Source organism: Berghia stephanieae, chromosome 11 (assembly GCF_034508935.2).
Source record: "Berghia stephanieae isolate SIO BIC M18660-M18661 chromosome 11, UCSD_Bste_1.3, whole genome shotgun sequence".
Classification (NCBI taxonomy): domain Eukaryota; kingdom Metazoa; phylum Mollusca; class Gastropoda; order Nudibranchia; family Aeolidiidae; genus Berghia; species Berghia stephanieae.
This window is the reverse complement of record NC_088370.1, coordinates 14901325-14912705: the sequence shown is the minus strand read 5'-3', so window position 1 is coordinate 14912705 and position 11381 is coordinate 14901325. Positions and strand designations below refer to the sequence as shown.

The window sequence follows — 11381 nt, the reverse complement described above, 5'->3', positions numbered from 1 at the left end:
GATATTGCTCTATATAAAAACTCTCTTTAACGCGGTGAAAAGTAAGGAGACTTGGGTTGGCCCAGAGAGAATCTGTTGTTATTTTAATCCAAATAATTCGTCGTTAACTCACTCAACCCTAGCACGGATCATATCAGTAGTTTACCCGGGTTACGTTTACCCCATGCCTATTTATTACATTTTTTCTGAGACAAAATTGTAGGCGTAGTAAAAAAGCTATTGTTTTTATTTTTTAAATGTTAATGGTAGTTGAATAAAACTATCTATGTAGTACATGCTCATTTTTTAATACATTTTTTCCAATTTTGAAAAGTAGCAAAAATATCTATGATTGAGTCAGTCAATAAACGTTATTTTGTTATAGAAAATGAATACATACCATGGCTTCAATACGTGTTGATTCGAAATTATCTCCAGAAAGCTGAGATGAAAATACTTAATTTTGAATACTCTCCACGAACGAAATGGGTGCATCTAGATTTGAATCTCTCAAAACTACCTTATGAGATGTTAAAGAGATATCAACGACAGACTGTCAGAAAAGCATCCCACTTTCTTTATGTTGAATGAATTCAAAGATCAACAGCTGGTATGCCAGGTAATTTCTTGAAATTTATCCAAAATGAGGGAGATTTATAATCGTAAGTTAAGGAGAAAAATACAATTATTTTTTTAAAGACCTATACACACAGCAGGCTTTGTTCACTTTTATTCAAAACATCGATAAAAATTGAATAGATCCATAGATGTTGTATTAAATCGTATAATATAGAAATAGATAAAGGAAACGTTTCATTAAAAAAAATTATGTCAAGGTTATTACATACATATAAATTTTATAGAAGCCAGTGATGCATCGTTTATAAAGATGCGGCTTACGGTTTTCTTTCCGGACGAGTAAACACATTAACTCATTCAATGCTATAGGGAATGAGATTAGTGGAAGAGTAGCGTCCCTTGATTGGACGTCACCTTACACAGAGAACGTCAACATGGTTTTGTCCTCGATTTCGGTGAAGTGTCTCATGCCGCTTTCACGGGAAGCGAGGACGAGAGACGCATGCGCAAAGCCATATGACGTTCTCTCTCTAATAACTACTCCGCCGGTGACGTCCAATCAAGGGACGCCACTCGTCCGCTAATCTTATTCCCTGTATAGATTTTTGCTAATTTTCAAAATGTATTTAAACATGAGGATGTGCATAGATAGTTTTATTCAACTAACATTAACGTGTAAATATTTGAAATTTAGCTTTGACACTACGCCTATAATTTGTCTAAGAAAAAAAAAATGAATAACTTGGAATCGCGTAAAAGTAACCCGGGTAAACTACGGATATAGTCAGTGTTAGGGTTGAGTGAGTTAACAAGAAATTGCCTCCAAAAAGAGATGGATGGCGTGATGGCTTAGGAGGTTGCTTTCAATTTTGTACTGATTTAATACATACTTCAAATATTTGGTGGGTTTTTTTTTCTTTACAAATCAAAGCGTGGGCGTTATATCAACTTTATATTATTATTATTATTATTATTATTATTATTATTATTATTATTATTATTATTATTATTATTATTATTGTTATTGTTATTATTATTATTGTTATTATTATTATTATTATTATTAACCATTATAAGCGGAATACGATTTTGCTGTAACCTAACACAATTCCTTATGTTCGTGATTGAGGACAGCTATGTGGTCTGGTGGTATGACACTCGCTTCCGGATCGGAAGGTCCAGGTTCGAGACTCGGTCAGCGCATAGTTGAGTCCTGGGAAAAGACTCTTTACTCACATTGTCTCACCGTACTCAGGTGTAAAATGAGTACCTGGCCGTCAACAGCATTGTCTCTGTCTGAAAAATAAATTGTAATATCACCTAACTGGCGTCATGTCTCTTTCTACATGTTACGTGTTGCTGTTGGTCAGGAACCCTTTGTAAAACGCTTTGAGCACATTTAGCGGATATTGCCCTATATGAAAGCTCTTTATTTTTTCTTGTTCATAAGTATTGATTCCGCGTTTCAATCCCGGGTTCAATCGGAATTTCATTTGATCATTATTAAAGGTAAAAGTCACCTGACTATAATGATACAAGAAGCGACTCTTTCCATTAAAAAAAAAAAAAAGAAATAATAAATTTCGCTTTTCCATTCCGATAGCTCAGTTGGTAGATCACTCGCTTCACACGCAAAGGAACCAAGATCGATCCCGGGTGCAGTCGATATTTTTATTTTCCAATCCCACTGCCTGTCTCCCAGCAGTGAATGGGTAGCTGGGCCTTTTAGATCTGGCGGAACGTACTAGCGTCCTATCCAAAGGGTAGCACACAATTGCAATTGCCCTTTTTCACGCTAAATAAACCGGGATAAGCTGCGGTTCCATGGGCGTAATGGATCTGAAGAACTGCTACTACTACATTCATCTCTAAGGGGTATCTTTTCCAAGGGAAGACTGAAATTACTCAGGCGTCAGCCGTATTTCAGCGCCACAAAGTAAGCTAGAGTTGGGTGACTTGCTCAAGAAAATACATTGTGGCGGGCAATCGAACTCGGTCCCTCTCGGGTACGGAGCAATGACCATACCGCTGAGCCACACTGTTACCTATTATATGCTTGTTTTCTTTGTTTTGGATTTATTCAATAAGTTATTTTTAGCGTCCTTCGGTTTCTATAGCGTGAAACGGACAATAACAATTGTTTGCTATCCTTTGTATAGGACGTTCGTCTATCGCAAAGTACTTTCAGCCCAAATCTAACAGACTCAACCTACTGATGTGTGGACAGAGGGGTCAGAAAAAAATAAAATCTCGTCTACACCCTTTATCAGTCTCGGTCTCTTTGCGTGTGGAGTGAGTGCTCAACCAATTGAACTATCTGGAGTCCACAAGCTAGCAAAAAAATGTTAATAAATATTTTGATGAATCCGAAACCTCTATTCCACCACTTAAAGTAAGATTCTTCGATATTTCACAACCAATAAGATGCAAAATGCTTTGTTTTGCAATAAATTCAATTTATCTATATTGATCGTTTTAGAAATAAATGCTTCACTGTCAAAATAAATCACTTTAAATGTTCTATTTTTAAGTTGGATTCAGCGTCAAAAAAAACGTCGACAGAATACCGTTTCTATGCGATAGGTCTCACCAATAAAGACATTTTACAATGCAATTCAATTTATTGTAGGCAATTGCCAATGTGAAATATACGTTTACATAGGATTTCTAATCAATACAGGTAAAATTAATAATTAACCAATGGAAACTAACAGGAATAATTATATATTACATATTATCCTGATGAGAGTTATATATATATATATTATATATATATATATATATATATATATATATATATATATAGGAACAGAGTTCGTTCACCCACCACTTCGCCGTGTGGCCTTGAGCAAGTCACGTCGCCCTACTCTATTTGATATATATAACATATATATATATATATATATATATATATATATATATATATATATATATATAAATGATTAAAATTCCCTTTATCAACCCCACAGGCGAAATTTGTCTCTTGGGTCTATTCCAAGTGAAAACTGGAATAACCGAGGCGTGAGCAGCAAATTGAGCGAGGGTGAGGTGACTTGCTCAAGGCCGGACAGGGAAGTGGCGGGTGATCGAACTCGGTACCTTTCGGGTACGAGGCAAAGACGGTAGCGTTGAGCGACACACACACACACACACACACACACACACACACACACACATATATATATATATATATAATTTAAAATCTATTGGAGTTTAGATGATGATGTTTTTCATGATATTGTTATTGCTTTAAAAGATTTTTGAGCCCAAAATGTTAAGTCTTTGGTATTTCGTTCGTTTTTGTTTGTTTATTTGGGGGGTTATTTAAATAGTATTTGTTCTTTTAAATGTTATTTTCATTTTTATTTATTACTTGATCACATACTACAATGTTTCAAATCTTCTATATAGATTGTAAGCCGAAAGCCTATCAATTCATCAATTTCTCAAAATAAAAATAAACAATAATAAAATAAATCTTTTAAAACAAGAACAACCTAAAAAAAATAACAAAAAAACAAAAATCAAAAAAAAAATTAAGAATGTGGACAATATATCGCCCACTCACGCCCACCAACTCTCAATCAAAGGGCAAAATGAAGAATGTTTTATAGAATTAGAAATATTGTAAGAAAGAATTTAAAAGGGAAAAAGTAACACCACACACCCACACACAAAATTTAATATACACATACACACACATTCAAACAGACACACAAACACACACAAACACACACACACACACACATGTATATACAAACAAGAATAAAACACAAAATTCTCGCCCACATGTATCTATTTATCATTATAATTTTTAGTGTCTTAATAATGTAATACGTGCAGAAATGATCAAACCGCCACACACTTATCTACTACAATTGTAAATTTTTTTATGATGTATTCCAACAAATTCTTTCCAGCTTCATCTTCAGATCAATTATTAGCTTGAACTATTGAAACTCCCTGGCCTGGAACGTAATAAGATCAAAAGTAGTGGCTTACATTGCTGTCAGATAAGAATATTATAGAAAAAAAAAATGAAAAGAAAACAAAGACCAAAAACAAAACAACTCAAAGGGAGACAACTTTTTTTTTTTTTTATGAAAACAAAAAAGGCATGCTCTATTTCCGTCCATTCTATAGAATGGATTTGTATAGAGAGGAATTTGTTGAATTCACAAAAGGTTTATTACATGATTCGAATATAGAAACTTGCGATCAGGATAATTTTTTTTTAATTACATAATAATAATAATAATAATAATAATAATAATAATAATAATAATAATAATAATAATAATAATAATAATAATAATAATAATAATAATATTGATAGTGATAATAATATTGATAGTGATAATGATGATGATGAAGATGCTGATGATGATGATGATGTGATGATGATGATGATGATAATAATAATAATAATAATAATAATAATAATAATAATAATAATAATAATAATAATAAAAATAATAATAATGATGATGATAATAATAATAATAATAATAATAATAATAATAATAATATAATAATAATAATAATAATAATAATAATAATATTGATAGTGATAATAATATTGATAGTGATAATGATGATGATGAAGATGCTGATGATGATGATGATGATGTATGATGATGATAATAATAATAATAATAATAATAATAATAATAATAATAATAATAATAAATAATAATAATAATAATAATAATAATAATAATAAAAATAATAATAATGATGATGATATAATAATAATAATAATAATAATAATAATAATAATTAATAATAATAATAATAATAGTTAATAATATTAATAGTACTGATAATAATAATTATTATTATAACATTATGATATAATAATAATAATAATATAATAATAATAATAATAATAATAATAATAATAATAATAATAATAATAATAATAATAATAATAATATAATAATAATAATAATAATAATAATAATAATAATATAATAATAATAATAATAAAAATAATATAATAATAAGAAGAATAATAATAAGTAATGAATAATAATAATAATGATATAATAATATAATAAATAATAATAATAATAATAATAATAATAATAATAATATAATAATAATAATAATAATAATAAATGATAATAATACTGACAAGAGAACATGACATTCAATTACAAATCGATTAAAAGCAACGGTCATCTTGTCAAAAACTCGCAAAAACCTGAGACTTCAAGGTAGAATTCAAAGATGACCCATATTTTAGAGAGTTTTTGACAAAATGAGATTCATTTTAATCGCTTGATGTTCGAAGGACGAGTTTTCTGGCTTAACCCGTCTTAAATGTGATTTTTCAAAGTTCTGCTACTGACTTGTGATCGATACTTTAATGTGAACCTTAGTCTCGAAACGGTATTATGTCGGGATGAATTGGAATCCGAAAAGTGACTTTAAAATTAAATTGATAGTAAATACTAATTTTAGCATTGTGAAAAATTGTCTTCATTCTCTTACATAACAAATCGAAACAAACCCCAAGTTTCATGTTTTTGTCAATACATTCAATGTTTTGTACCCGAGTCATCCCGACATAATACCGTTTAGAGACGGTGGATCACAAATAATAGATAGATTTTACTAACTTTTCCTTACAAATAAATATATAACAAAAGCAGCAGCGGTGCTTAAAATGTATTGAATACACACCACTTAAGCATAGCGTCTCAGTAAATTTAAATAGGCTTTTTGTGAGGCTATGTATTTTTTTGGTATGACACATAAGGTCCAGGGTTCGAGTCTCGCTCTGTACAGCGCATTGTTGGGTCCTTGGAAAAAGCTCTTCATTCAAATTCTCTCACTGTACTCGGGTGTTAAATGAGTACACATTCGTTTAACAGTGTTGCTTCTGTCGGAAAATAAATCAATTGTAATATCGCCTAACAGGCGTCATGTATTGCCAAACTTGTTGAGCGTTGCTGTCGGCTCCTCATTAAGTGCTTCGAACACATAGTATAGTATTAAACAAATAATTTTTATGGGAATGCGTTCAATAGACGATGAATTACATGTTATACGCGCATCTTGTGCATATTATTCACGCCCCCAATCTACTGGTGCTATGCGTTTAGATAAAATAATTACCCTTTCCGCCACTCCTATATGTGACCCATCGTCTCAACACGGTATTATGTCGGAACGAACCATGTGCTTAAAAGCCGAATTAAATGTTAAACTGTTCAAAAGATATAAATTGCTGTCATTATAACCCTAAAATATGGTATCCATTCTCCTCAATGAAACATACAAACTCAACACAAGTCTGATATATCTGGTTATAAATTGAATTTTCAACATCTTAACCAACCCGACTTACTACCGTTTTGAGACGAAGGGTCAGATATAATGTATCAACACACAAAACTATGTGTAACCCTTACACGTTTATAGTTTTGGTTGATATCATTTAGTGAGAACTAATCCTTATAATGGATGTCTAAAAACAAGAACAAAGAGCTGAATGTCGTCATTTTCGTTCCATCTATACCATTTTCGTTTTGCTTCAAAACAAGTGCCACATCAACTAAGTTATCGTTATCGAGCCCTATAAAATTTGTTTGAAAGAAAGAAAAACGTGTATATCATCAAATATCCGAAAAGAGATCGCCTGCCATGCCCACTTTCGCCCCGCCCCCCCCCCCCCCCCCCCCCCCCCCCTCCTCGCCCCCCCCCTTCCCCCCCCCCCACCCTATAAAAAATGGAAATAAAATTAAATCAATGACATGGTTCACAAGACACGAGAATGGTTCATGTCACTACACATGACATAATAATAAACACACTGGTGACCTCAATCTCAGCACGGATTTTCTGTAGATAACCTTGCCATGCATATTCTGGTTATTGAAAGAAGAAAAAAAAACAAAACACACACACACGCACACAAACACACACAAACAAAAACAAAAATTAAAAAAAAAAACTTTAAAAAAAAATAAAATAAACACACACACACACAAAAACCAACCAAAAAAAAAACAAAAAAAAAAAAAACAACAAAAAACAAAAACACATTAAAAAAACAACAAAAAACAAAAACACGTTAACAAAAAAATTTGTCCAGACAACTCGGTCCTTTAATAATCGATTGTTTAAATTGACTCTCATCTTATCGAAAACATTCGATTCTCGAACATTCTTAGTCTCCAGGTTTGAGAAATTTTGAAAAGATGAGGGTTATTTTAATCGACCAATATTTGAAAGATAAGTTTTCTGGACAAAAAGCCTTTTTTAAAAAACACAATAAACAAAACTCTCGCGATACCCAGTGTTCCGCATGGTTATCACGTGATCAGTCACGTGTGCAGGCTATGTATTCTTGTGGTATGACCCCCGCTTTCGGATCGAAAGGTTCTAGTTCGGCGAATAGTTGAGTCATTGGGCAAGGCTATTTATACTCACATTATCTCACCGTACTCAAGTGTTAAATGAGTACATACCAGACCGTTGTCTCTGTTAGAACATGTTACGTGTCGTAGTTGATCAAGGATGTACCATTTATAAAGCGCTTTGAGCACGTTTAGCGGATACCGTGCTGGATCAAAACTCAATTTTCTTTTTTCTTTTCTTTTTTTTTTTTCATTTTACCAGTCACTTCTATTAGTAGACTGTTTGTCACCCCTCGCTTTATTTCGTAAGTCTGTCCGTAGCCATCGTAAACTTATAGGTAGTATGCGCTTGGCTAAGAAGCTCACAACATTGCCATCCGGAAGTATAACGGACCAACACAACAAAACTATGTGTTGCTGGTGGCCAGGGACCCCTTGTAAAGCGATTTGAGCACGTTTAGTGGATATTTCTCTAAAAAAAGCTCAATTAACTATTAATCATTACAACTTTAGTGATTTCTGGACTTTTTCATCGCCTTCGACGCTTCATTGGAGACCATAATATTATGAAGCAGTGCAATACCAAATCAGAAAAAAAATATTAAGATCATATTATAATGATCATATTAAAACGTGAATTTCGTCACTTTATGATCATTTTTTTTTTGGGGGGGGGGGGGGGTTAGTTGATGAAAATTAAGTTTTAACTAAAGCTCAGTATTACGAATCTAATATAATTTATTAGTTGAAGAAGCAACACCCACTTTCACACCAAAGGCATTCATTTCATCCTAACTAAAGCGTGAAACAGACTAGAGCAATTGCTGAGTACCATTTTGATAGGACGCTAGTCTATTGCAAAGTACTTTCCGCAAGGTCCTCATTTTATACCTGAGTAAGGTGAGAGAATGTGAGTAAAGAGCCTTTACAAGGACTCAACTATGCGCCGAGCGAGGCTAGAACCCTGGACATTCTAATCCAAAAGCTAATGTCATACCACTAGACCACAAAGCCGCATAAAGAGCGACTTTTTATTGGCATACACTAACGTCTATGGATCTCAGCACGAGCTTGGGAAGACCACAGAATCAGTAAAACCACTCTTTGACACCGTTTTCACCCCCGACATTAAACCAACCGTTTTGAGATCGTGGGTCGCACAACAATATTCTCAACTTGAGCTCCATACATGGTGCGAAAGTTCCACGCCGCAATTGGATTCAATAGTCTGATGTCACGTCGCCCAGCAACGGCGGCCATCGTGGTTCTAAACAAAGAAAAACGGTACTTTTTATTCTTCATGCTAGCTAGAACTTTTCATATGTCTTGTGATCAGAATGTGTTAAAGTCAAAACATGATCAGATTTACAATATTTTCCCTCCTCTGGATACGCTTTTAAATTATGCTCGCCGGAAAATATTTCATAAGGGCGTCCGCCATTGTTCCGATAGTTTAGAGCCAGTTATTAAGTTACCATGCGTCATTAAAGAGGAAGTGAGGTTGCGACTGTTGAAGCGTAGTTGAATCTGTTTGTTTGGCGAAGACGTCATCGGCTCATCAGAGTCATTTCGACTTGGTCTGGCTGTTGCCCTTCATAAATTTTGCCGTTGCAGAAATTCTTCGGTCGCTCAATCTAAAAAAAATGGATTTCGTTTGTCGGTCTGTGTTTTTGTAGCAATTATGTTAACCCTTCGACAACCCTCAACCTGGAGGACCAAAAAAAAGGGGGAGTCACACACCATTAGTCCTTTTTTACGACCCGCTTGCTTGGCCTTGGGCTATTCTTGAACCCCCTCTATTGATGGACCCCGGACACCACACAGGGGTGCCTATTCGTAAAAGCTGTTATTTTCCCAAAAATATTGCGGGTTCTCAAATTAAAAAAAAAGAAAAATAAATAAAGAAAGAATAAACTGGAGCTTTTGTATAGTACAATATCCACTACATGTGCTCAAAGTCCTTTACAACGGGCATCTGACCAACAGCAAAACGTAACATGCAGAACGAGACATGATAGGCGATAAAACATTTTTTTAAGACAGAGAGACAACGCTGTTAACGGCCGGGTTCTCATGTTACACCCGAGAGAATGTGAGTAAATAGGATTTTCAAAAGACTCAACAATGCGCGGAGCGAGGCTCGAACCTAGAACCTTCCCATCCGAAAACGAGTGTCATACCACAAAACTACATAGCTGCACTAGTCTAGTCTTTAAGATGTAAAATATTGTACTCACCACAGCTGGGATAGTTTTTGAGGTACGGGGGTTTGACAAACGTGTAGATGATAACCTGGCACTGGGAGGACACATAGTCCTCGAAATCTGCCAGGTTGGGCATGATGTGTCTGAGGTAGGTTGGGTGTAGGATCCATCGCATGAGGAACGGGAGGCCTGGATCATCTGAAGAAGAATGGGTCATTTGTAAGGGAAAATGAGTTTGAGGTGGTATCTAGGCCAGTAAATATGGAGACACCAATGACAGTGGTGGTGATGATGATGATGATGAGGATGATGATGTTGATCATTATTATTATTATTATTATTATTATTATTATTATTATTATTATTATTATTATTATTATTATTATTATTATCATCATCATTATTATTATTGATATTATTATTCCTCGAGGTAATCTATCTATCAATCTATCTATCTCTCAATATATATATATATATATATATATATATATATATATATAAATATATGAGTATTGGTGGATCCTTGTAGGTACGAGAGTGCTCGATAATGTTGGTTAGAGCTAATATAAAATATAAATGGAATCAATCACTTATTTATGGCCAAAACACATGTTTCTGTGGTCTTCCCACGTCGTCAGTCGGCATATTATGTCCGTCGTATGATTTTATTCTATTCGGGTGTTCGATGTTGATTTTCTTGAGTCCTTATTTTCGTTATGTTGTTGATCTAGCGAATAAATTGAATACGTCTTCCTTTGAAGAGAGATTATTTATTCGTTCAACCTCCCTTCAAATGAAGTCATTTTCAATGAATGGAAACACGACTATGAAATGGCGCTCAAACAGAGCGGCCACACCTCGGCGCTGAAATATAAAAATGTGATGCACGCCACAACACCAAAGCAAAACAGAAAAAGGAACATAATATGGTTCAACAATGCAGCCACTTCAAATATCGGAAAAAACAATTCCTCGCACTCATCGATAAACACTTCTCGAAGAACCCCCGACTGCATAAAATAATGAACAGAAACAACGTCAAAGATACGCTGCAGCTGTGCACAAAATATGAAACAGATTATAGGGAATGAGATTAGCGGAAGAGTAACGTCCCTTGATCGGACGTCACCTTACATAGAGAACGTCAACATGGTTTTGCGCATGTCTCTCTCGTCCTCGCTTTCTGTGAAGTGTCTATGCCGCTTTCACCGGAAGCGAGGACGAGAGACGCATGCGCAAAACCAAAAGACGT

The 11381-nt window shown here is 34.0% G+C and overlaps 1 protein-coding gene across 1 annotated transcript in view; it reads right to left on the bottom strand.

Annotated features, from left to right (window-relative positions):
- Positions 1-8969: 8969 nt before the first annotated feature.
- Positions 8970-11381, bottom strand: part of LOC144956342 (uncharacterized) — a 4693-nt gene continuing 2281 nt past the window's right edge. Inside the window, exons 2-3 of the mRNA XM_078886839.1 lie at positions 10163-10327; positions 8970-8995 (exon numbers count right to left, since the gene is read on the bottom strand). Of these exons, the coding sequence (XP_078742965.1) occupies positions 8970-8995; positions 10163-10327 (191 nt within the window). The remainder of the gene's footprint in view (positions 8996-10162; positions 10328-11381) is intronic.